We start from the raw sequence: 27,218 nt of genomic DNA, 5'->3' as shown, positions 1-27,218 counted from the left end.
GTTGGAGCCCCTGAGCTCGGCCTCACGCCCGCCCCGCAGGCCTCCTGCACAAACACGCCTTCGTCCTCCACGGACACGTGTCCCGTGAGGAGTGAGGCAGCACCCCAAGGAAAATCTGACTCTGGAGAAACGTAGACAAGGGCTAAAGAGGAGACAACGTTTCCACATCAAGAGAAATTGCTGCCCAGGAAGGCCACGTGCCACACGCGCTCCCCAGGGTGGCTCACTGCCCACGGCCAGGGCCGTCCGAGAAGCTTCACCGGCTTTGGACGGAGTGAGGAGGGGAGGAGAATTACTTCAAGGGAAGGGAAGCTCTTTCACTAAAACCAACACACAAAAAAACCAACAAAAGCCACTCTCTGGAGAAGTGACCTTGGTACAGTCGTGGGGGCCCAGCAGCCAGCGCTCCTGGTTCAAAATCTCACCTCTGTGAATTTCTGGAAGATGCGGTCACTCTGGTGAGCTCCGATCGTGATTTCTGGGAGATAGATGGGAATGGTTGTGTAATTCAGCACCTCCAGCTTATTCTGAACCCTACAAAATAAGACAAACACAGATCACGCTAAACCGTAAAATAAAGACACAAGCCTTTTAAAATAAAGACACAAGGCTTTTCAAAACACCCAAGTTACAAAATTCACACGTGCAAATAAACGCCATCCATCCCAGCGTTCCTCTGGGAGCCAACTTTCACCTCAGAGACCATGTGGTCTGTGTGCACCTGCTCTTCTGAAATGACCTTCAGAACCTGAGGGAGAGTCTTCCAAAAGGCTCAAAGGCCACAGAGGACGGCCTTTCGGGAATGGAGGAGGTGTGGGAGACACATAAAAGGAGCCACGGTGTGCTTTAGACACAGGAATGGCCCAAAGAAAAAAAACTAAACCCAACGCCATCTGTAACAGGGCCGTGCAGTGTGCCCTTGTTAAAAGCGTACACAATTCGTGAATCCCGAGGGAAAGGCGGCAAGGAAGTCCAGTTCCCCCAAATTCACCACGCAGCGTCCTCCTTCTCTGCCTGAGAGACTCCAGGAGAGCAAGGCCATGGGCAGGTCCGGAGCACGTGGTGGGGAGCCACACGCAGGACGGCCAGGTGCACCCTTGCCTATAAAGGTCTAACGCTCCTTGTTTCACTATTTTATTTTGCGAAAACATTTACATTGTGTTGTAACTGCTTATTTCAAATTAAACTTAGTCTGAATATGACCACCGTCCTTGAAGGCGAAAAGCATTTTGAGGGCTTTTAGGAAGAAACACTTAAATAAAGTCTCCTTTCTGAAGGGCTCAAAACAAGGAAATAATTATTTTAAATGACCACTTTCCCATTAATGAGTTATAATGGCAGAAGATGTTTCTATCCGTAATGGCCCAAATGGAAGTTCTTCAAATGCATCTGGCCTTCAGCTACTTTGTGATAAAGAGTCCAGGCCCATGTAAACCCAAGGCCTAGGCACCCTGGCACCCGGGGCACACCGCCACCGCCAGAACAACCCAATTCGAACCCCGAGCCCAGCGCCCCCAGGCCCTCCCCTGTGGAGGACCACACACCCCGAGAACCCGCAGCAGGCTGGACGTGGTCGGTGGGAAAAGGCAGCGCCTGAGTGTCACCAGTACAAACTGTGTCACTCAGACACGGACTAATAATGACCCAACGGCAAACATTACCCGAGGAGTCTTCCTAAGTGTATTTACGTGGACATCCACTGATCGTGTAAGTGGCCACAACAGACACGCTCGGAGGAGGAGAGCTATTTCTTACCTCTCCCAGGGAGCTGCTCACAGAACGTGTGGCCTTGTGAGCACGTGCAGATAACGCCCAAGTACACATCTCCTTATTTTTCACACAAGTGGAATTATTCTTACTTTTTATTTTACAAGGATAATTTTTAAAGTGACCTCATAATAAACAATTTACACTAAAAATGAAATTAGTATTTTTAAATGCTACCAGATATCAAGGTGGAGTTTGATTGGGTTTTCTCAGTAAGTTCCAAAAACCTGAAACATTCTGGAAACCCTGAAAGACCTTCCTGGCCCGGGAGCTGGTCCGCAGCACACAGAGCGACAGTGCCATCTAGGCTCTGTCGGGCCGAAGGAGAGCTTACACGAAAGCCCCCAAAACGGTGTCTCTTTGAGCAAACACGCTTCCAACTGGTTTGGAACATTAAAAAAAATACCCACTGCCGCTGTTCTCACTGAAACGTGGCTAAGCGCCTGTCCACTTGTCGCCGTGAGCTTAAAGGGGACCCGTTACGAAGAGCCCACGGTGTCACGTCTCCACCAAACTCCAGGAGTCGTAACCTCCAATCAACCACAGATTCACTCCAGATGGAGGAGAAGTGAGGCACGGGAAACCTTTTATGACCCAGGGAGCAAAAAGAGGAGACAGAAAACATTCTGTTCACAAAGCACTTAGTCTAATTGAAGAGAATTCAAAAACTGGCTGAGGATAATATAACCTCTTAACATCATGAGCCAAAGTGCCCGAAGAAGCGAGGGCGTACCCGAGCCTGATTTACAACACAAGATGCCATGCCACGCACTCTACAAGAGTGAGGCAGGAAAAGAGAGAAAAAATGAACCGTAGATAATGTTTTATGACTCGAACTGTTTCCCAATCAACAGAATGTCTACCCTTGCTCCTAAAACATGTCCAAAGGGTACTGGTTAGTCCCTCCCAAACCGCAAAGTTCTGTCCGAACGCTACACTTCTGATACCAAACTCATACCCCACAGTCTCTGTAACTGAAACTTCCTACCACAAGGACCTTCTCCTAGAGTCACAGGAAACAGAAGTCTCCATGAGGAAGCAAACTGGGGGGGCGGGAAGGCCCCGGCTCTGGGGAAGCAGGGCCCTGCACACGTGGAGCCATGCCTGGCGACCGGGGTCTCGAGCATGGGAATGAAAGCAGCAGAGGCAGGCGCCGGTAAGTCACGGACCACGCGTATGAACACAGAATGCCATCAAGGTTGAAAAAGACAGTGGCGGTCCCTCGGCATAAGCACACACACACATGATCGTACACCAGCATTCGTAACTGGCGTGGAACAAAAAGGCTCTAAACCAGTAATTTGGTCAGGTTCTAGACAAAATGGGTGTGACTGGTTAAGTGGCCTGTTTATGGTACTTAACTTAGAAAATCGGTCGTAATTTTCACTGGACTCCCCCAAATTAAGAAATGATGCTCAAATGAAAATAAACAGTTACCATGGTACACTGTGATGAGATATCCGGGCGTCAGGGGCAGGGGGACAATAAACTGGGAGGAGAGGACAGGCCATTTTTAGTAAAATAAATGAAAACAGTTAATTGAATGCTATAATCTGTAAACTTGAAGGGAATTACTGAATCCTTCTCTGCTCCAATAACAACACAACTAAATAACTACTAAAATTATGGTCTTAAGACATCAATTTTGGACACAGTCTGGAATCAAATTCACACACATTCCAGATAACGTTTAGACAATGGCACCGTGGGGGCGCCTGGGCGGCTCAGTCAGTTAAGCATCCGACTCTTGATTTTGGCTCAGGTCATGATCTCCCGATTCAGGGGGTTGGTTAACTCCTGCGTCGGGCTCTGTGCCGACAGCGCGGAGCCTGCTTAGGATTCTCTTCCTGCCTCTCCCCTGCTCATTCTCTCCAAATAAGTAAGTGAAGTTAAAAAGAAAATGACACTGCTATCAGTGGAACAAGTCAAAAGGCCCTAGCGCATCACCAGCCACAGGGGGTGGGGACACCGGGACAGCCACCTTCCCTCACGTGGTATTTCACGTCTGTGTCCAGCAGTAGCTAACACTGAAAAGAATCACACAGAAATCCACAAGCTAGCACGTGGCTGTTAAACTTTGAAGTTAAGAGAAGGTACTCAGGGGTGGGGGGGAAAGGTGGCTACAGCCAGGCTCAGAAGAAGGCTAGGACTCGTAGATAATTACCGGGCCGGTGGGGGAGACAGAAGATTCAGGAAGAGGCAGAAGGACATCAAAAGGACTCTGAACTGATTCCCAGAAACTAAATGTGGATTCATGACAAGACAAAGATAAGCCCCTGAAGGATTCTGAGGAAAGGGAATGCAGGGTCACGGTGACATTTTCATGAAAATTAACCTGCTAGGCGTGTGCACACGGGACAAGCAGTGGGAAGAAATAACTAAGCACAGCATGAAGATCAAGAACGAAGGGGCAAACCGCCAAGGCAGCAGGAGTCACAAGAGAAAAGGGCAGGGAGAGAAACCACTGGAGACAGCGCAGACCCTAGCACGTCCCTTAGGGTATGGCGGGGGCGAGGCAGCCGGCCAGGAAAAGGAGGGTCCAAGCGGGATGCCGGCTGCAGAGGTGACGGCCCCACCAGGATCCAAGCCTGAGCCACCGGGCGGAGGGAAGGCAGCACGGTCTGTGCACACGACCGCAGGCAGGGTCGCGTCAGCCCATCCACACCCCTGTCGCCTCCGGGGGCGGGCCAGACCCCTGTACAGTGAGGAGGGCCCCCACCAGACAGGAGTGCGGTGGAATCGGAAAGCGCTTCCGGAACACCGTCCGGACACAGTGCTGACACCGTGACTGCGATTCAGGCTCACGCCTCGAGGCCTCAGACCTACACGGAGACACTAGGCAGCAGCTGAGAGAAAGGACACTGCGTTTCCAGCAAGGCCCCGAATGATGTAGGAGGTAAGTGACCTCACTGAGGTAAATGTACAAAAACACCTGAACATACAACCATCTCGACACAGAAACTCAACCAGAGTTTTCAAAACCAGAGACTGCAGTTTTTAGCTCCAAGTAAAAAGCTTGAAAGTCCCCACTCTCATCCGCACAACAAATATCCCTGACAACCAACCACCTGCTCTGGAAGAAGAGCAACGGTGTGCCGGGAGGTGCTGGTGCGTGGCAACGGTGCCATCTGGGTGGTGGGGAGCAGAAGGGAGCACCCCGCCGAGGCCCCCGTCCCGCCCCCCCCCACCCGCCCCTGCACGCCTGTGGCCGCAGACCTGGTCACCCCTCACCGGCCCACAGACCCACAGGCAGAGAAGCCACGGGGATGTGGATGAACCGCCCGTTCTCCCTGACATCTCCAGAACATTCCATCCACATCGTGCTCACACTCCAGCGGAGCACGAATCCAGAGCATATAAAAGTTCCTGAGCATATAAAAGGCCTTCGCAGAACTCAGTGTGTTCTCAGACCACAAGTGCAGGCACAGCAGAGGGAGGCTGCCAGCACCGAGTGCACGTGGGAGATCTGAAGTCGAGCGTCCAGGCCTCTGCCCCAGGAGACCAGGGAAAAGACGACCGAAGCCTCGAAGGAAGCAGAGTGAAAAAAGAATAATAAAAGCTAGAGCAGAAATCAGACTGAAAACAGACAATACAGAAATTCAAGAAAACAAAAAGCTGGTTCTTTAAAAAGATCAATAAAGGTGAAGAGAAAATTCACAAACGACGAACAGGCAACCGAAATACAAACTGTTTGAAGTTCAGGGTTCATAAAATGCAAAATAAAGCAACCACTCGTCTTTGGTGTCAAAGTCACAAGTGTCTGCTGTCTGTTCCAACCACGCGGTCCGTCCGGGACTCCGGGGGACGGTCGAGCGTGCAGCCTGGCTCGCCTTTTCTGGAGAACGGTTCTGCGAGAGAGAGCTGTAAGCTGTGTTCACACGACCTCACCCAGTCCCTCCGCCTTTACACCCGGCGTGGAACAGACACACGTGCAACGTGCTTGCTGATTACGAACAGGAAGGGATCAAAGCAACCCGAAAAATCAAAATTAAAGAAACGGTAAGTGGATTAGTGCAGCATCTCAGGAACGGACCAACTTTACTTGTAAACCCAGACAGTAAGTACTTCAGGCTCTGAGGGCTTCAAAGAGTTTCTGTAGCATAAACCAGTTTTCTCTCACGATCCTTTAAAAATGTAAGAACGATTCTTGGCAGCTGAGGGCTGGATTTGGTCCACAGGCCACAGTTTGCCAACCGCTGACTTGTATCTCCATCAAATGGTTCAAACAGCATCCCCAAGCAGCCATCAAGAAATCAAATTTTTAAGTTTTCACTAAGAGAGGGACATGCTTATGATGTTAAAATCTAAAATACAAAGACACATACGAGATAACCTGTATTCAGAAACACGAGCTCACACATTTACAGCCTGCCACCCACGGTCAGGAATCACAGGTGATCCTGGACTTGGGCCTCCTCCCTCTCTATGGTGAGTGGTGTGGCTCCCACCCCTGACCCACTGGGGCCGACGGTCATTTCCGTGTTCTTCACCCGCCTCATCACCCGAGTCAAAGTTCTCACCACGACCCTCATTCACTTCTGTACGCTCCCGGCTCTCCTGCCCTCTCTCCCACTCACCCCCAGACCCCGACCCCGTTGTAATGCAGGGTCCTACAGCCCAGGGACGGCCGCAGCAGCCGGGAAAGCCCTCTCTCCGCTCGGTGTCAGGGCCGCTGCCCCACCAGCCGCAGACAGCACGTTTCTCGCGGGTCCTCCCAACGGTCTTCCCCACACCGAGGCTGAGACATTTCCTCCCTCCTCAAACCTCCACTGTGTCCCCCCGCGCCCCGCACCCTCACTGGCGCTCACGGCCGCTGGCCCACTTCCCATCTCACCATGAAGACGGGGCGGCCGGCAGAGAGCTTCCACAGGCCCAGGGCACATCCCCGCTCGCCCCGAGCCGCGTGAGGAGCACGGACCGCCACGGAGCGCTAGGCCTGGCCTTCAGTGGCCACCCCCAGCCTTCCCCCGGGGAGCCTCCTTCCCTGTCCCTGTCAACCCCACCCCTACAACCACGGGATCTTTCCCATGAGCTGCTACTTTTTCCATCTGAAGCACAAAATAAGAAAAAACAAAACAAAAACCATTAAAAGTTACCTTACTCGTAATACCTCAGTAGCTTCACACGAGAAGTAACCCCGCCTCAAGCACAGGATGCGAACAGCTGATGGCACCCTTCCACGTGTGCCGACGCTGGGCTGCATCCAGCTATCAGACAAAAGAAACCGCAACGCAGCAAACTACCCGGCACACACGGGAAGGTCTGGCGCTCGGGGCGCAGCTCCGCGGGAGCAAGTCCGATGGGCAGACTGGTCACCGGGGCAGGACGGGTGCTACGCGTGGGCTCAACACTGAGACCGGCGCTCCTCAAAACTGATGTGGCCCTGCCACCGTGTGTGCCCAGCGTGCCACAGCAAGGCCAGTGCTGAGCCCCCAGCATAGCTCGTCCTGGGGGACAAAACAGGGAAGTCGGTAGCATGGGGTCCCCCCATCATGGAGGGCAGCCAGCGGCCCTCACAAGAAACTTCCACTTGCTGGGTTCAGATTTGCCTTCCCGCCCGAGACGTTTCTGTGAGAAGCCCAGTTCGTGTGCGCATGGAATCCCTTCCGCTGTCATAAACAGAGCACGCCTGAGAGCTCTGTTTCCAAACAGCGCCCCGAGGCCGGGGCACTGAACCCTACGCACCAAGGTACGATGGGATTTACATGGGCCTTTTGCCTGGAGGTCAGGCCTTGAGTAGCTGCTAAGGCAGAAGGTGCCAACATGACCAGTGCCCCAAAAAACACTGGGCACTGATGTCCAGTGGGCTTCGTGGGCAGACATCCTGCCCACGTGTTACTGCCTTTTCCTGAACAAAGTAGCACCTTTGGCACGTCCCTCATGGCAGGGAGGGAGCATCGAAAGCCGGGGCGTGGACGGCTCCAGATTGGCCATGGTTCTTCCTCACTGCCCAGCCGTGCACCTGCTAACTCCCTGTGACCCCGGCCGTGAGTACAACTCCATACAGAGACTCCTGAGTCTTTGCAGTGAGTTTCCAAGTGTGCAGTCGGGCTTAGGGACCCTTAAAACACATGGTGTACTGGATTGAATAGTGTCCCCCCCAAATTCATGTCCACTTGGAACCTGTGAGCGTGATCTTATTTGGAAAGAGCCTTTGCAGAGATTAAGTTAACATGTGATCCCAGGGCACTGGCATGGATCCTCCTCCCGTGACTGGTGAACCGACAGGAAGAGAGAAATGTAGGCAAGACACAGACGCACAGGGAGGAACGTCACGTGAAGACAGAGGCAGAGTGGGAGTGACGCAGACACCTGCCCAGGAAAGCCCAGGATGGCCGGAGGCCACCAGAAGCTGAAGGGTGGGAAGGAGTCTTCCTAGAACCCGCAGAGGAGGGCGCCCTGGCAGCAACCCGGACTCTGGACTTCCGGACTCCAGAACCGGGAGAAGCAGCCTCCGTTGTGTGCAGCGCCCCCAGTGGGTGGTGTCTCGCTACAGCAGCCCCAGGGCACTCACAGGGTCATCTGCACCACGTGGCCCTGACCGAGAAACTCATTCCGTGGCACAGAAATGTGACAACGGCTCCACGCACGTGACGTCTGCGGTCTTGACACAGCTGGCCTGACCTGAAGGGAGTGGTGCCCTGAGGACGCCAGGGCACCAGCAGGAGAAGGCCCTCTGCTGTGTGTCTGCGAGGGTCGGGCTGTCTGGCAAGCTGAGCGGTAGCGGGACGCACGGCCGCGTCCCCACCATCCTCTGCCTGGAGCTGGAGGACAAAGTGCCCACCGGAGATGAAAGCAAGACTACTATTTGATTCTGAACCCTCTACACCCGGCTCAGGGCTCGGCACACGGAAGCAGCCAAGGATCTGCCGAGTTGACATTGGCAATCAATTAATTAACTGTCCGACTCAGGGACGGAAGAGCCTGTTTGAAGGAAAAAGGAAATACACCTCGTTCCCGGTGGCACAGTTAACACCTAACTTGAAACACAACTCCTTCACGTTCTGTCAGTCTCTACCGCGGGCCGTGGACTATTCTCAAAGACCCAGCCCCGCGCCCCGTCTGGGTGGTTCCCAACAGCGTGGGACTCACAGCATCCGCAGGTGGTGAAGAGTCCGGTCATCCTGCTCCAGCCACGGCCCCTTGTCGTACTTGAGGTACTCGATGTCCTCCACCACCTACGACACAAACGATTCCAAGCCTGACGCAGAGGCCCATTTTGGAAATTTAAACGAGGTCACGTTTTAATACATTGCAAGCCACAAACACCTAGCAGGAAAAATCCCCACGGAAGTCAAAAAGAAAGGAAGTTGGACAGACAGCCTTCGGTGAAGAAATGGGACTGAGCGCTGACCCTCCGTGTGCGCGCCCGGCCCGCTGACACGTGGGTGGCGCAGAAATGACACGTCGGGCCGGGAGACGAGGCGCGGGACAAAAAAAGCCTCAAGACGGGGGAGACAGTGATCGTGACAGACTCCCCCGCCCCCGGGACTTCGTTCTAGAAGACAAGACCTGGCCACTGGAAGCAACAAAAGAACAAGAAAATTAATCCATTTCCTGAAGAGATCCAACAATCTGTGTTCCCAGCCTCCAAACCCTCAGTCTGTACTCTGATCTCCCAGAGGGGCGACCTTTTCAGATGCACTTTTCCCCAAACCACGCCACACCCGGGGTCCTCTCTTGAGTCTCAGGAATTTGGGTATTTCCAATTATAAACTGAAAGCATGGCACGGTCTTAGGGGCAAATGCAACCTTCTGCTCGGACACGTGGCATCTGATGGGTCCGTCCAGGCGTAAAACCGCCTACGACAAACACACCCGCCTCCCAGGGACAAAAGTCAACAGAACTCAGGCAGTCCAAGCAGAGTGGGCCACGTGCAGTCCTTGGAGCTGGCCCGGAGCTGCACTCGGATGCGGCCCCGGGCCCTAAGGGAGCGTCCCCCTCTCCGTGGACAGGACCTCACTCCATAACCCTCTCCTCCTCTCGTGCCCAGAGCCGACCGGGCCCGTTGTCTCTGCAGCGGTCAACTCCACGGTACTGTCTGATGTCACCACCTGTACCTCAGCCCCAGACCATAAAACCTGTTCTTCCAGAATTTTTGTACCTTTTGTTTCGCCTTTTAGTATTTCATGATTAACTTCTAAAACATGGGACCTTCTTTTTGCCTAATGAACGATCAACTGCTTCAACACCATTTAAGAAATCATTTTCTTCTACTTCATGTTTTGTTTTCCCTTAAAGCACTGCCTTTGCCAAAGCTTCACACGCACGCGCACGCACACGCACAAGCACACGCACATGCAACTGCTTCTCTACTCTCTGCTCTGCTCCATTTAGCCATTTATCACTTCTTGTGTTAACGCCACATGGCTTTCATTACCATCACTGTGTAATATGTTTTTGTTATTTGGGAAGGCAAATGTTCCTGCATTATTTTTTTCCACTGTTTTTGGTTATTACTCATTAAGTTCTCATTGCACTGAGATTGACTCGAATTTTACAAAATGCACTTACTGATGTATTCTCTACAATTTTAAGATCCTAGAAACTAAGTTATTCAAATCAAAATCAAAATCTCATGACCAGGGAAGTGAGATACGCTGGCTCAGTACCTCTTTTAAAAACCTTATGAAATATAGACATTGCTAAGACTGGTGGGAGATGAACTGATTATATGATTTATAAGAACCCTACACATGAAACAAATTTAAGAATAATCACAAACTTTCGGCCGATTTCTTACCTTTTCCACATCTTGAGCTTCCCTTGCACTATACTGTAAAACCTCACACTTCTCCCTGCAAGAAAAAACAAGATGGAATTCAACGTAAATTTTCCAAGCTTACGTTGATGCACAAATGAATACGTAACCTTAAAAACTATCACCACAAACACTGAAACCTCCCATTCTTTGAACAGGGTAGGGTGATACACTGGGCACGTGCTGGCTCACATGGTCTGAACGGCTAAGGAGGACCCACTAGCAGCAGAAATGTGCTCTAGGCTGGACAGCGGGTGCGTCTCCTGACTTCCCTTCTGACGATCTTACCCCCACCCCACAGGCGCCAGGACCAGTGGCGAAGGGGGACGGGGTCCATGGGTCACCTCCACGGGTTTCGCTACAGGACAGGATGAAGGTGCCCGGGGCCTCACTGAGGCGTGGGCACAGAGAGTGGCCATGTGGTGGAAGAGGAAGGACAGGTTACTTGAGCTGCTAGAATCTAGGAGACAAACCGGCCCTCCGGATAACCTTTGTCAGCCCAGGCCCGCAGCAGGGCAGAGCAGCTCACTCCCCCGGTCCCTGGCCTGAGTCTGGACACTGGAAAGTCACAACTGGATCCCAGACGGGGACAGCGCCATTTCCAGCACTTCTGCCTATCTCCCCGCCACGTTGACTGCCACCTGCCCAGCCAGGAGATGACTGGACCGCCACAAGCCACAGATGGGAAGTCTGCCCCCACCGCCACCTCCAGACCAGCCAGTGGGAGACCTGACGCCCCAACCCCGGCCAGAGGCCAGCAAGGCCGCCCAGACCAGAGGTCCACTGGACGGCCCGTCACCACAGGAATGCCTCACCCCCATCCAGCAAAGGGGACGGCAGGATGTCAAGGACAGACTGCTATTTCCCAAGGATCATCTGCACAGCGTAAACGAGGCCATTCTCTCTTTCGACGTCTACACCACAGCACTCTCCCGCTGACAGAGAGTCCAAGAATGTACGAGCTACGCTCAAACTGAAATCCACGTGCGACCCTCCACAACGGCATCGAGCGTCGCCAACTGCTGGCCACCTTCTACAGGTCACCGGTGTAATGAGCAGAGTTAGTGCAGGGAAGGCGTCTGTATTCGTATCATTACTGTGGACTCACATTCATTCCAAGTGTAAGAAAAAACTCCCCAAGCACTGAAATTGCAGGTAAGCCTGCATGGCGCACTCCAAGACGTCCTCCAACTAGATAAGTGTTTCTTGCTGCAACGAGGTCACTGCATTTCCTGTATCGCCACAAAGACGGGCAAAACGGTCAGAAACCACAAGCAGATTGATAATGACCCCACAGAGCTAGAAACACAACCTCGGTGCACTGGCCGTTGTGGCTGGAGGGAGAGCGGCCCCCAAGCGGAGAACCTGACGCACGCAGCCCCTCCTCAGGGGCCCGCGGCCTCTCACTGTCCCTACGAGGAGAAAAGCACGCAGAGGGGAGTCCTTTCCCTCGACAAGTCCCACGAGTCAGAATTAAACCAAGTGCGTAGGAGACAGAGGTTGTCACCAACCCTGGATGAGGAAGGGAGGGCGGCTGGCATGGAAACAACACGGCTCTTCCTCACACGGCGACACGGTCTGGCGTCCTTGACCTAGCTGTGACGAGCGTGCACGGGAGACGTCAGGAACACGGTGACATGTACCTTCGACACACGTAACTGAGCCCACCTCTTAAGTCCCCGCTGGTGGCAGGCACCGTGTGGGGCGTACACGGTGACAGAGACAGGGTCCCCGCCCGTGCAGAACTGGCGACTCCAGACGGTCAACGGAAAACGGCTCGCAGAGCCGATTTCATAACCTAACATCTCCATCTTTCGTGTGACTCCACACACCCGACATTTATTCTCCGCGTGTCTAGAACGAGCAGCGTCCCGTGCCAAACGCCTCAGTAACAGAGCGACAGATGGCAGAGGATCCTGCCGTCGGGTCATGCCCGCCCCTCGTTCCCACCGGCCTGTGAAGAGAGGCTGAACCAGGACGGTGGCCGAGATCTCAGAGATTCGGAGACACCCTCAAGGCCTATGGAGCGAACTCACGTCCGGCGGACCCCCTCAGGCCACCCCACCCCCCGTCTCGGGAACCGCTGTGCCTGCCGTGTCTCTCGTGACACCAGCGGTCGTGGCAACATTTACAAACAGAGCAGAATAAAGGCCTCCTCACGAGCGTGTGAAGCCAAGCCACGGTGCAAGCTCATTTCCGACACGTTTCATAATCAAGGTAAGGAGGACAAAACACAGGCCTTCCAATGATTTTAAGCATAAATGTTCTCAAAGCCAGAAAACGTATTCCTGTGGTGGGTAGCAGTGTCTCCTGACGAGAGCTGCAACGCTCCCCACGCTTTCATGGTCAACACGTAAGAACACGGCGAAGCGTTGCGTGCCTGCTCGGGAGAGGAGAGCTGACGGGACAGCCAGCCCGGACGGCAGTTGCCCTCAAGTCAGGTAAACCCACTCTGCTTCAAATACGGACATTCGAGCTCAAAAAAATTTCTCTTAAGCAATTTTGATTTTATTGCTTAATTACTGATACTCTAACAATGTTCTCTTCCAAGGTGAGTCACTGTAAATACATAATATTGAACCAAATGACTTCAAATGAACATGCCCGGGAAACCTAAAATCATTCCTGTGGGAAAACACCTCCTGAACTCTTGTGGGGAGTAAGTTTAGGAATTCCCTGAGCTTGCAGCTTTGTGTTAACAAGGTTTAGGACTAAAGCGTCGGAGATTAGGTCAACAGGGCAAAGCACCCCCAGCAGAGGACGAGAACGGAAAGCTGCTTTCACAGGATGGAAGGTCCAAAATAGGTAAACACGTAAACAGGCTACAGACCATGGAGCAGGGTGAAACTGCCCGGAGCTAATTCGCAAAAAAAGTGTCGTGTTGACCCTGAGGTAGCATGCTCTATCTGTCTTATCCCCTAGGCAAGTTTGCTCGGGCAGCCACGATTTTGACCCAAACCCCTAACACCACATAGCTTCGACACACACGAGTTGACGATCGCCGTTTCGTTGTCTCTTTCTGCACGTCCATCACGTTTGCGAGCCTTCTGATCCTAATAAATATGGAGGGAGGACCCTTCCTCAAGACACATATCCTCCCGGACATTAGCCTCTCTCGCATTTAATTCTGCATCCGCTCTCTTGCTGGACAAGAGAGAACTCCAGACTCTGAGTCTGTGACAAATTCTAAGTCACGAACGCTTAGACGCTTTAGATAACCTACTTGTCGTAGATTGCTTAAAGTTTTACGTAAAACTTGTGGTTCCAGTCAAGGTCCAGTGAATTTCTAAGAGAACACCTTGGGAGTCACGTACGTCCCTCGCTGCACTGTGACCTGAGCCTGTGAACACTTAACATAAGGCAGACTGCACAGAAAACTCACGTACGTGTTCACTGTGACAAATGGCCTCCAACTTAAGTGGCTCCCATAAACCCACATGGCTTGAGCCAGGACAATGCACAGGCCGTATCTGTTCAGAAGACAGGGCACACAGACATCACAGCAGGACCAAGAGGTAGAGCTCGTCCCCCAAGAGCGTGACTCTCTGTTTCTCATCGGGGGTGGCACGCTCCTACCCGGACTTAGCAAAGGCCCCGAGGCCCCAGGTCAAGTCCCAAGAACACAGCCCTGCCCACCAGAATGCCTCACCTCAGCGCGGCTGGCTCCCGAGGTCCCTGAGCGCCACGCTGGGGCCTCTCGGTGAGGCGGGAAGCACCCCGACCTGCGTCTCGGAAAATGGACCGCGGGCAAGGACGCCGGGGAGGAGGAGCGGTCGCCGGTGGGCCTGGGACAGCGTTTGCGACGCCGTGTGTAAACTCAGCCAGCTCAGCGCGCTGGCCCGAGGCGCGTGCGCCGTGTGCCTCGGCGGCTTCCTGCGGCTCCGGGTCCGTGACCGAGATGGGTAAAAACCCACCCTGAGGAACCGTTACGCTAGCACCGGGCGACGACGTGCAGACCCCGTGAGCGATCCACGAGGCCCGCACAGCCCGACGCCGTACGGCCGCCCCGGCCCAGGAGGGTGTGTGCTCTGCTCTGCTCTGCCCCGGGCTCTGGTGCCACCGGAGGGAAGCGTGCCAGACGCCGGGGAAAGCGGCACCTGCCTGGACCCGGGAGGGGCACACGTGAGCTGTCGAGCGTGGCACGTGCGGCCCCAGGAGGGGGTCCCAGGACAAAGCAAGTACGGGATGCCAAACCACGCCGTGGACACTTAGGGGGCGGCCGGACACACTTTGTGATCTGGAAGCCCTCAAGGAGACGGCCTTCAAAATAACCACCGAGTGAAAGGAAATCCCCTCCCGACTGCAGCAGGATTCAGGCATTATGAGCCGAAGTTCTACGGGAAAATCTGCGGGGAACAACTGGGGCCAGGACTGCCGTTCTCAGTTGTTTTGCAGCCGAAGATGTTCCAGAGGCATTTCCGGAACCGACGCGCTGCGGTCCACCGTCTCCCTCTGCCTCTTCACACACCTCCACACGCTGCCCTGGCGCAGGTTTACAAAACCGAGGTGCTTCTGCACCTCTGGTCTTACAAACAGAGCAGCAGGACGGGACGAAGGGGGCCCGCAGCTCAACCCTCTGTACCGCTGCTAGAAAGGAGCCTGTCACAAGACGGCCGCGGCGTAAGCATCGATGCTCACGCTTAAAAAAATTAGTTTTCAACTTAAAAACCAAATTTTTCTTCCGAAGCTACCACAGTTTTTATTCATAATTTTACACTCTGAAATCTTAAAGGCATGAGATTTTTAGGTACCAAGAGGGTTAAGTTTCAGAAAGTTTAAGAAATACTGCTAGGAACCTTCAGTGAAAGCATCAAACAACCTAATTCTGGCGGGACGCGAGGGAGGCCCGCGACCCCCTTCCCCACGATGCGGCCAAGGACCACACGAGGATGGGCCACACGGAGGGGGCGGAAACACATTCACTTTGCGCCTTCAGGAAAGGAAGAGAACAGGAGAAAAGAGAGAAACAGGAGGGTTTGGTGGGATTTCATTTAATCCAAATGACCTTTCAGAAGAACTCTTAGAACCCGTAGGGATTGTTTATCCTCCTGAATTTTCTGTACCAGCAGGGGGCACTGCCGAGCAACCCTGGGTAGACATGAGCATCCAGCTGCCAGCTCAGGTGTCAGAGGAGTCCTCTGATGCTCACACCCTATCGCCTATCGTGAAACACAGCAAGGGTCTGCTTCCGGCTTGCCGTGATTTCAGAAGTAAAACAAAGAAGATGGACGAAACAAGCAAGCCAAGAAACAACAAGACCCCACCAGATCAAGCTGGAACGTGTGCTGTCCTGCTCCCTCGCAAACCTCAGTGCGCAACGTGCCGCACAACACCCACCGTGGTGAGAGTGAACCCCCCGGGCTGCGGCGCACGGGGAGCCGCGTGTGAAGACGTGTGAATCGTGCGCCTGGCTCACCTCATCTCAGGCAGGAAGGTTTTCTTGTAGGCGTTCTCGATGTCCTGCAGATAGGCCGAGGTGACCTTCATTTCGTGTGGCTAAGCAAAAGAAGAAAAAAACAAGCGTGAAACATTTAGGCGTCTCTTTCTTTTACTTGTGCACGTGTAAAACGTGAAAACAAGCAACAAACACGGTTTTCTGGGAACAACTTGTGGGTGTCGTAGGGACGACGGAAAAGGGACCTCGGTATCGGTCAGGATTAACCCGTTTGCCCAGGGAACCCACAGCACGACCTTGCACAGGCCTTCAGACGCGTGCTTCGAACAGGCTCAGAAAGAACACGGTGAGCATGCGTGCACACACACCGGGCCTGGCTTGCCCGCTCCGCTGCGCGCCCAAGACAGGAGGACCAGCCCACCTCTCCCCGAACCCCTCACCCCCCTCTCCGCCACCCACTCCCTCCGTCCTTCTCACTTCCCCGCCGCTCACACACCCAGCCCGCTCCCACTTCTCCACCTCTCACCCCCCTATCACCTCCAAGTGTGCTAAGCCAAATTCGGAAACTGAAAACGCCAATCACGAGCAGCAAGCTTCAGTATTTAAGACCTCTTCCAGTTCAGCCACGCTGCGGTCAAATCACATCGTCGTTCCCTGGTTTCTTCGTGGCATTTACCTCCGCCTGATACACTGCCTGCGCGTCCCCCTCACACAACTCTACACTGTCACCACGTGTCAGGAACAAATACCCTAAGTGGGAGCAGTGCTTCCCAAGAACCATCCTAAGGGCGGTGACGGTCTTCACGACCTCTGTCCCCCGCATCACGCCCACACGGCCGGTGGGCACCTTCAGTCTGCAGTGTCCAGGCCGCCTAACTGAGTCTCGGCCGGCACCACATGCGTGGACCTCGCTGCTCAGCCGCTGCAGGCTCAGCAGGCAGGAACACGGGGACAGGGCTCAACGGGAGTGAAGCACTGAGAGGTGTTGAAGCGACACTCGGTCTGCCCAGACACCGGGGCACGGAGACCCCGCGAGAGAACAGAAAGGTGCAGGGCCCAGGGAAGTGGTCAGGACACTGACCCGGCCTCACAGCGTGCTTTAGGGGACAGGGGACGACAGAGAGATGGGGCCAGGGACCGCGGGGCTCCGGTGGAGAGCAGTGACTGCGCCGGGACCCCCCTCCATCCACCGCACGAGGGCCCACCCTCCGGGGGCTCCGCTGTGGGTGCCGCCCGGCTCCGTGAAGGAAGGTGGCGACTCAGCAAAGTGCCGTGAGCACTGGCACCGCAACAACGAGGACACGCAAAACGAGCGGGGTCTTGAATTTAAGAGCTGGTTACATTTCCTTTCTTCTGAATCCGACTCTGGATCTCCGGAACCGGCACGTCGATGTAGATGACCACGTGGGGAGGCAGGTACTCAGAGGCGGTGACCTTCTTCACCTCGTTGTAGTGCTCCACACCTGCCACACACGAGCGGGACACGTCTGTCACCCAGGAGTGTCCACATTGTGGAAGTCTCGTACATACTTTACTTTTCAAAAAACTCAACTGAAAAACATCTGATTACATGTACTCGGGTTCAACCTACTTTAGTAAATTTAATCAGCTACGCAGACCGACCTTCTGAAGCAGATTTAGTAATGAGAAAACAAAGCAGCAAGCAGTGAAGGCTGGGGGAAATCCTCCTGAAGCTGTCGCCGTACCGAGCAAGCCGTACGCACAACAGCCACGCACGGCCGGTGGTGCCGAACCCCATCCGCGCCGTTTCCAAGAACACCCTGCACCTGGACGTCCTCTGGCGCACAATGACGCCACTGGAAAGGCAGCCAGAGCACATTCTGGGTCGCTGGAACGAAACCACCACCCTCACCCGCCACAGCAGCAATGTCAAGAAACGACCATCTGCAGATTTTCACATGGTAGAAACTTCCAGAAGCGATCACACGAAGAGCCACAGAAAGACAACTACTTTGCTGTAGAGAAAAGTCCCGGTGACCACTGCTAGCGACGCCTGCTTTGGGGGCGATTCAGGCGGACCTCTGACCCAAGGTCACAAGGGTCTGGACCGGAGGGACAGGCTACGACGGTGGTACACTCCAAGTAAGTGACCCAGCCTCACGGGACTGTGGGCACCGTTCTAACACTCGGCCTCATCCCGGCTTCCTGTCTGGTCCTGCCCACCCCCAGGCAAGACGTCCGTTCTCCCGCTTCCTCCGCCAAGTGCCTCTCCTTGGGCGTGTTCTGGGAGTCCCCACGGCTGAGGGGACCCTACACCTGGCTGTGCGTGTGCCGTCCACCCCAAAGTAATCTGTTCTCCCAGCCCAACACAGAACTGACTCTCGCAAAAGCCACTGCCCCCCACCCCGGGTCACTTCTCCGCTCCCGTCCCACGAGATCCCACACACTCGGTGACGACCGTGCCCCTGCCACCCTCACCGACCCCGTTTGGGTGCGATTCCGCAGCGGGCTTCCCTCCCCAGAGAGCCGGAAGCCAGCCCCAAGGACCCTGGCCTCAGTCCTCACTCCCTCTCCCGACTCTCCCGGGACAAGCGCATCCTCTGTCCGCGTCAATCCCCCAGACCGCGTCTGGGACACGCAACCACCTGGCCACCTCAGGGGTCCCCAGCTCACACGCCCGTGTGGGACACCTGCTCCTCGGCCCGCTGCCGCGCCCCGTCCTCTTCACGTGGCAAGGAGCCTGCTGAGCCCAGTTACTCCCCGGCCTCCTCCTCACAAGGCCGGTCGCCGGGCCTGCCCCTGCCCCGCCCTGCCCAGCCGGGTCCGCGCCCTGCCCGCTGTGGTGTCGGCGTGGCATCCTGCTCTGACATCCCCACCTCTGGCCTCCTGTCCTTGGATGTCCCCTCACCGAACACGTACTTCAGACGAACGAACGCAACGCAACCACATCCTTCCCACACCCGACACCTTGGGTGGCTCCTCGCCACTTTCAGGAAACAGCCAAGCCCCCCCCGGCCAGGGCGCGAGCCTCCCCTCCTCCCGCCCTACCTGCCTCTCCTGGGCCGTCCTCCGCCCGCGCTGGCCTCCCTGCCACGCTGCACCTCGCTCACCCGCTGCCCTGCTGCCAGACTGCTCCGGGCTCATCCAGGACGCCGTGGCGGACTGCACCCCGTCTCCCAGCCAGAGTTCTGGGCGCTTCCACAGGGTCCCGGAGTAACGGCGACCACGTTGCTTCAATGCCGGCCCCGCCCTGGCCAGGACGGCAAGAGCTTCCCCGTCTCCTCGCCCCAGATCCCCGACGCCTAAAACGAAGCCCGGCACGCAGCCCACGTCCCAGAAAGGCTGTCTGACTGCCCGCAGCCGCTGCTCGGATAGCCTGTGAGGTCCATGGCCAGAAGCAAGGGCGCCGCGGCCCCTCCCGCGAGCACGGGCGGGCACCCCAACCGCAGAACGGGCAGGCGGACCAACGGCCGGGCGCCTCAATCCCGGGCCGTCTCCTGGCCTGCTTCGCTCTCCACAGTCACTCACCGAGCGCTCTCGCTCTGCCCTCCAGGCGTGAGCCACCACCGCCCCAGCCAGCCGAGCGCTCAGGTGGACACGGCCACAGGCAGACGGCACAGGCTCTCCCGGCCCCGCCCTGGCGCACTCCTACCTACACGTCCCGGCCCCACCCTGACGTGGTTCCATAACCGCTCAGTCAGGCCACCAGGCTCAGGAGAGGCCTTCGCTCCTGTCCATCTGCCACCGTCAGACCTTCCACAACACCCTACCGGGGCTACCGTCCCTGGACGCGGCAGGCCGGCAGCACATCAGACAGAGGGAAAGGATGATGGTGTCGCTGGCATGCAGGTGCAGCCACAAGAAAAAGAAGACATCCCGATTGAGAACAAGATAATACACTAAAAAACTGGCCAGTTCAGGGAAATTAAAGCACAGATCAGAGACAGTGGCTGCGGTATCCTGCAAGACCGAAGAGGGTCGGGGCAGCTCAGGAAGGTTGGGTGGAATCCGGGAGCTGAGCTGTTCAAGGATCCAGAACGCTTCCCCGCTTCCACTGGGAGATGGGAATTTAGGAGGAAGAGAGGGTGGAAGGAACCCGCTTTTCTCCTGCGGAAATTTAACGGGTACTAGCTTCTATCCGGCTGCCTAACAGACGTGCCGGAAAGAGCAGGGGCCGCGTGGGGAGTCTACCGGAGCCTTCACGAAGCTACGCCGCGTGTCCAGGAAGGCCTGAGCGCAACGCCGACTCACACTGCTTCCGGATGAATCCTTGGTTATACATCGCGTCCAAGAAAACAAAGTCGCTGAAGATGGAGCGTTCCAATACGACACCTTGTCCTGTTTAAAAACAGGGAAACAAAATTCAAAGTTCAGACAGATAAAAACCCAAGGCCCCAGAGACGAGTAATTTCACTTTACAAAGAGACAAGTTCTCTACCATACCGTTCAAACGTACGTATGTGTGCTCGTAAGCGAGAGACTGTTTTCGAGAACTAGAACATTTCTGGTTCGGGCAACGTAACATTCATCTCATTCCGCCGGCTGCAGCAGAAACCCCCAGTTACGAGGAAGGTGCCTCACAGCTTCCGTAGCTTTCCCACCCCACCTGCTCACTGCAATCCCGACACACCCCGACTGCTCTGCCAGACCCCGGCGGCACTCACCACTCTCCCCCCGGGCCCAGTTCATCAGCAAACCACCGGCGTCCTCCCAAGCACATCCAGAAGCTGACCTTTCCGCCGCAGCTGCCTCCCTGCAGCCAGGCCTCCTCACCGCTGGCGAGGTTCCCGCCCCCGCCACCAAGTAGGCCCTGCGTCCGTGCTCGCCCCCGGCTGCTCTCACAGCAACAGAGGGGCATTTGCAAAACTCAAGCCAGACCGCGTTACTCCTCCGCTCAAATCTGCTAGTGGCTTCCTCTCTCCTCCAGAGGAAAACCCATCCTGCCCGGGCAACTTCTCTGACCTCATCCCGTCCACTTCCGGCCTCACTCACTGCACTCCTGCCACAGGGGCCTCCTGTGACTACAGCCACTCCGAGCACCGGTCCCCCCGGGCTCAGCCCAGCTGTGCCAGGACAGAGGCCTTCCCCAACCTTCCCACCTGCAAGCAGGGCCCCGGCCCCACGGCAAACCCCTCCTCAGCTTCTCACGACCTGACGTGGCACTGAACGCCCCCGCATTTACTGTTCATCTCCCCAGGAAAACGTAAGCTCCGGGAGGGTGCGGGCTTCACTTTCTGAACCCCAGCTCCTAGAATGCACCTCACGCAACGGGCACTCACAAAACACTTAACGGTTAGTACAACACAGACAGAGACGAGTAAGTTTTTGTTTAAAGTGATTCTTCTAAACTTTAAGAAAGGGAGAGTCCCAAGAGGTGAAGTATGCTTCAGAAAGAATCTGGAATGAGCCAAGTGTCAGCGTTAATCCCAAGCCACCAACCAGTTCCCGTGAGCCAGGTCCTGGTACAGAACATCACGAGGTGACCGCATCTTTTCTTAGAAGCAGCACCAACGAAAATCAGGGCTTCCGTTCATAGAAGGAAAAGTACCACTAAGGACGTTCTGAACACCCAAGACAAAAATTAGACTCCTCTGTAACCGTTTCGGTCAAGAGTGAATCCTGCACCTCCTGGCCTGTGTCGTATACGTGGAACCCTCCTGGCAGTGGTTCCCAAATGCCGCTTTGCAAACCAGTTCCGTCAGTCACCTGGGGTCCCCGTCAAACATGCTGTACCTTCTCGTCCTCACACCCCACGAAGCAGACCCTCCAGGCGGCAGCTGAGCGGTCTGTAAATGGCTCACCAGGTAACTGGCGACCGGGCGTGGCCATCACTGTCGTAAGAGGCGGACACAAGGCTCATACAATGTGCACCCCCTCCTCTCACGTGCACACACGTCATCTCCACCTGCGAACTCAGCACCGCCAAGGCTTGGGAGCTATGCCCAAGCACCCCGGCGTCTGTTACCGATTCTCAGAGCACGCTGGGGTAGGGGCCGAGCGTCACCCACGCTGCTGGTGCCCAGGATAACGCAGTCCCTCCTGGATTGGACCCCGCTCTGTGCTAACTTTATGTCCTGAGCCCTGCTGCTGGTCTCCCAGGCTGCAAACGGTACCCGCCCCAACATACAGTCCTCGTCCATCTCTTGCCGGCTTCCAGTGACTTCCAGAAACACACCCCCCTTCCAGTCGTCCGGGCCCTTGGGGCCTTGCGTGTTCTGCCTCCACCACCGCTGCCCTTCCTCCAGGTTTCGCTGCTCCCCAGTGGACTGATGGCGGATCCCAGCCCATCTCTGGGCCCTAGGGACGAGCTTACTTTGTGTGTCACATCTCTGTGTGACTCACAGCCCCGTCTGCAGGAGTCTGACTCCACTTCCTCACAGCCCTTTAGAGGCTCTCTCTTTCTTCCACGGCTTTGAACATCTCACTGCCATGCCTACACTGGCGGCACAGAAATTCCACACAATCCGTACCCCTCGCTCCGGCACGCGAAAATGAAACACGGTTCGGGGACTTTCATTCCGAAGCAATAGCAGCGTGGGTCTCGGGGAATTTATGATCCTGTTAAAAAGACAGAACCTGCCTCCCCAAACGCCCTTAAAGAAAAGCTCTGCTTCGTGGCAGTCTACAATGGCGATTCCAGAAGGGGTTCACGTGCAGGACACGCCCGAGCGCCGCCCGGACACCGTACCCGTGCTCAGCAAGTGCTCCAGGGCGTCCGCGTACTGCAGGAGGCGGCTGGCGTACAGCCAGGACTGCAGGCGGTAGCTGTTGCCGTCGTTACTTCTCGGGTCCTCGTAAAACTTCTCCACGCTGCAGCTGCCGCTAAGCTCCACGTCCAGGGGCCTCCCGTCTCCCGTCACGCCGTCCACGTAGTGGATCCCGGCTTCGGGGAAGTGCTTCAAGCCTGAGAAGAAGCAATGTGATGCGAACGCTTCCCCCGCCATCGGCGGGCAGCAGGGACTCACAGAAAGAAAGCCCCATCTGAATACAGGGCGGAGGCCGGTGGCACAGGACCCGGGGCAAGTCACCCTCACGCCTGCGTCCACACAGGACACTCAAGACGACGTGTCCGGAGCACTCGTGGAAGACAAGCATGTCAGCGAAAGGGCCGGCCTACAGTGTGTCCCTGGTACCCTCGCGGGAGTTCCTCCCGAAAAGGAGAGCGGCCCACGACCGCGGGGAGCCCCCAACGTGCGACTGGGCACCAGCCCGTCAGCTACCACGGGAAGTACGATGGCCTCTTCACCGGGAGTCAGGAGATGTGGTTCGGGTCCCGGCTCCGCACTCACCAGCTGCGCGACAGCAGCCCCCTCCGGAGCTCACCCGTCTGCAAGCGACAGCAGTGATCAGGGCCCCACCCTGGAGGACCGTCACAGAGCTCGGGTGAGACCGCTCACGTGAACGTGCTCTGCTGACATTATCAAGAAAAAGTTCCAACGCAAACTGACAGCCAGTATGGATTTAAAAATCTTTCCAAATCCGAAAGATTAAAAGTAGATTTTAGTGTATCTTAAAAATGTAAAATACCTACCTCGGGCCCAGTTCCACCCAGTCTATATGAAAGTACAACCAAACTCAAATAAGCAACGATGCACCTGAGAGAAAGGAGCTCCACGTGACATATATCCATACCTAGTTTCTCTGCTATGTGTTTTGCAAGCTCGCCTTTTCCGGAACAGATATTGCCGTCTACAGTTATCACTTTGCTGTGTTCTGTGAATTTTTTGGTTGTTCTTTCGCCGAGTATGTATGCCAAAGGGCCATACTGTAGCCTGCACTGGGCGCCTGTATGAATTCCTTCCTGGAAAACACAACAGCATGACGTGAGCATTCCACTTCCCGCAGGCACCAGCAGCTATTAGGTAAAAATGCCAGGAAGACCTCTGGTGAGAAAAATACCAACATCTATCCGACTTTGGCTCAGGTCATGACCTCACAGTTCCTGAGTTCAAGCCCCATGTTGGGCTCTGTGCTGACAGCTCAGAGCCTGGAGCCTGCTTCGGATTCTGTGTCTCCCTCTCTCTCTCAAAAATAAACAAACGTTAAAAAAAAAAGAAAAACAACCCAACATCTAGGGGCACCTGGGTGGCTCAGTAAGTTAAGTATCCAGCTCTTGGTTTCGACTCGGGTCATGATCTCATGGTCTGTGGGATGGAACTGTTTCAAAACTCTGCACGGACAGTGCAGACCCTGCTTGGGATTCTCTCTCTCCCTTAGCTCTCTGCCCCTCCCCCTGCTCATGCACGCTCTCTCAAAATAAATAAACTTGAAAAAAAGCCAACATCTACATTTTTATTACCTAGTTATTTAATTACCGGTCTCCCTGCCCCACCCCCCAGCGTAAGTTCATAAGTACAGGGGGATTGTTGGTTTTGTTCACTGTTAAATCCTCAGGGCCTGGAACAGTGCCTGAAACAGAATACGCTTATCATGTTCAATATAAGTTGGATGGATGGATGGATGGATGGATGGAAGGAAGGAAGGAAGGAAGAAAGGCAGGGAGGAGGAGGCGAAGGGAAGACAGGAGTAAGGGAACAGAGCATTTTTCTAGTCCAGATTCCTGTCCTGAGCTCTGGACCTGGTTACCTGCCTTTAAACAGCTCCATCCAGAAGTCCTGAAGGTATCTGACAACTAACAGGCTTAAAACTGAAAGTTAACATCCATACCCTAACCCCCAAATCTGCTTTCCTTCCCAAGTTCCCTATCCGCTATCCACCAAGCAAAACCAAGCAAACACAGGATCACCTTGGATATCCTCCTCCTCCTTCCAACCCTACAGGCACTCACAAAATCCTACTGACCTTAATTCTTAAACCTCTCAGGAGCGAACTGTCCTGCCCCTGTCCCCACTGCACTGACTGTGCAGACTTCTTCACATCTCTCACCCACAGCACAACGTCTCGTCTCCTGTCTCCAACATACCCGTTCTCTGCTCAAAAGCCACATGATCTACTCTACACAGCACACAACACACGCACACAGAAAGCAACACAATCAAAAAGCAAGCAACTAAGAAAATCATTAGTGTATATAAAAGTTGTAGAGATCAATAAGGAATAGTGACAGAATAAGGAAGAATAGAAACTCATAGCTTATTTTTAAAGTATCAAAAATAGCCAAAAACTGTATGAAAAAACGTTCATTCACTTACTTATTCATTCAACAAGTATTTACTAGGAGCCCACACGATGCAGTGTGCTTTTTCTAGACAGCTGGGGATGGGGATATGAGCAAAAGCGTTCCACAGGACAACAAAACAGAGAAGTTACAGCTGACCCTTGAACAGTACAGGAGTTTGTGGTGCCGACACCCCCCCCCCATGCAGTTGAAAATCCACGTACAACTTCTGACTCCCTGAAAACTTGACTATTAATAGCCTACTGTTGACTGGAAGCCTTACCGGTAACACAGAAAGTTGATGAACACACACTTTGTACATGTATCATACACCGTATTCTTAAATGAAGCAAGCTAGAAAACAAATTACCAAGAAAATCATAAGGAAAAGAAACTACATTCACAACACTGTACTTATAAAAAAAAAAAAATCGCAAATAAGCGGACCCACGCAGTTCAGACCTGTGTTGTTCAGGACTCAACTGTCAACAGCATATGAAGTGCTGTGGAGGGCAGCATGGCACATGGGCCGGGCTGTGTGTTACAACAGGTGGCTACGGAGCCTCTGAAGAAAGAGTAACATTTGAGCAAAGACTGGAAGGTGCTGAGGGAACTGGCCAAATGGACATGTGGAAGAGGGTCCTTCAGGCAGAGGAAACTGTTCGCACAAATGTCCGGAGGCCAGAGTGCTGCAAAGCCAGCAGGGCCAGGCTCTATGCCAAGTGGACCAGGCAAAAGCAGAGGAGATGATAAGGAGATGTTGATCGTATTGTACCTTGAACCCTAGACATCCATCACCCCCTCCTCCAGGCTACGTATGAGCCATGCGCAAACTGTTTCCATTTGCGTCCACAACTTGAACATAGCACCGATGTGGCACAAAGCAGGTGCACGGTAATGTCTCGTCAAGCAATCAGCCATTCCCCGACCTCAAAATCTTTAGGAAGTGCTTTTTTATAGAGTTACAGGAGTACTCTCCACAATTTCCCATCCTCAGTCCCGTTTACTGCTCTCTAGAATCATATGCAATAACTGATCTTTCATGACACATTTCCCATTCCTTTGCGTATTCAAGTAACAAGGTGTGTACCCTTTTCTTCTTACTCATTTTTCTCCCACTTACTGAAGTTCATCTATATCTGCTGTAGAAAGTACCAGGAAGTGAACGGTTATGGGGCGGGGGGGAGCAATCTGTCTAGTGCATGTACTGCAGCAAAATATCACCTCCTTTATTCTGGGTCCCTCACTTCCACGATCACAATTCCCAGGACACCAGATATTAAAAAGGTAATCACTTTTCTTTGGCGGTCTGAGTTATCGCCTAAAAACACGTATATGACTTTGATAAGACAGTTGCACTGTTCTAAAATCCTCTCATCAAAATCTTTAGGAAGGAGGTCAAGCAAGTCCCTTTACAATTTGACACCAATGTAGCTCCAGCCCTTAGCAAGCAAAGACGCTACTCTGCGACCACAGTTACAAAATAAAGTTCCCTAAGGTTGCCGGCCTCAGTTCTTTTGCTTCCTTGGTTCTCTCTGCGTCAACGTCATCCCACTGTTCTCAGCCGTAGGAAGTCCTAATCCCTTCGGATCTAACCCAACGCCTTCTCTTCGCTTTCTGCTCCACAGTCACATCCCCGCGGCGCCCAGCAAGGGCTGGGCCCCAACTGGGCTTCACCGAGCAGCGGTGGATGCCGCTTATAGTGGATGAGGAGCGCGGGCCCCGGGCTCTCCTAGGCTCGGCCGCACCTGCTCGTGCGCCCGTCGTCCTGCCGCACCGGGGCACCTGCAGGCTGGCCTCCCACGCCACGGCGGCCCGGCGGCCGAGTCACCTCCGCTCCCCTCCAAGCCTTGTGGTCGGAGCTCAGGTGACACGGCCCGGAGAAGCTCCCGGCCCCCGGCAAACCTGCCCGCGACTCAGGACCGAATACTCCGGGGGCCGCGGGTGTCCCCCCGAGAGTGACCCCGGCAGCCGCGGCCCCGAGGAGCGGGAAGGTGAGGGAGTCGGCGCCGGAAGACTGGCCGGCACCTCCCCCCGCCCGCCGCTTGCCGCTCACCACGCGCTGGACGACCGCCGCCAGGCCCCGCGCCGCCGCCGACGCGGGGAGCCCTCTCAGCAGCCTCAAGGCCATGGCTCCGCGGTCCGCACCGGCTCAAGGACCCGAGGGGACGCGGTCGCGGCGGGGTCCTCTTCCGCGGCCGGCGCGCCGCCGTGA

At 54.8% G+C, this 27,218-nt stretch overlaps 1 protein-coding gene across 1 annotated transcript in view; it reads right to left on the bottom strand.

The window, feature by feature from the left end:
- The window catches only part of NDUFA10 (NADH:ubiquinone oxidoreductase subunit A10), a 51,701-nt gene extending 24,483 nt beyond the window's left edge, over positions 1-27,218 (bottom strand). Inside the window, exons 1-9 of the mRNA XM_049614554.1 lie at positions 27,060-27,218; positions 23,518-23,686; positions 22,574-22,789; positions 20,137-20,223; positions 17,266-17,387; positions 15,946-16,025; positions 10,512-10,566; positions 8,860-8,945; positions 426-534 (exon numbers count right to left, since the gene is read on the bottom strand). Coding sequence (XP_049470511.1) covers positions 426-534; positions 8,860-8,945; positions 10,512-10,566; positions 15,946-16,025; positions 17,266-17,387; positions 20,137-20,223; positions 22,574-22,789; positions 23,518-23,686; positions 27,060-27,134 — 999 coding nt within the window. The 5' untranslated portion in view covers positions 27,135-27,218. The remainder of the gene's footprint in view (positions 1-425; positions 535-8,859; positions 8,946-10,511; positions 10,567-15,945; positions 16,026-17,265; positions 17,388-20,136; positions 20,224-22,573; positions 22,790-23,517; positions 23,687-27,059) is intronic.

The sequence above is a fragment of the Panthera uncia genome (assembly GCF_023721935.1).
Source record: "Panthera uncia isolate 11264 chromosome C1 unlocalized genomic scaffold, Puncia_PCG_1.0 HiC_scaffold_3, whole genome shotgun sequence".
Taxonomy (NCBI): Eukaryota; Metazoa; Chordata; class Mammalia; order Carnivora; family Felidae; genus Panthera; species Panthera uncia.
Note: the sequence above shows the minus strand (reverse complement) of the source record. Positions and strands in the feature narration are given on the sequence as shown.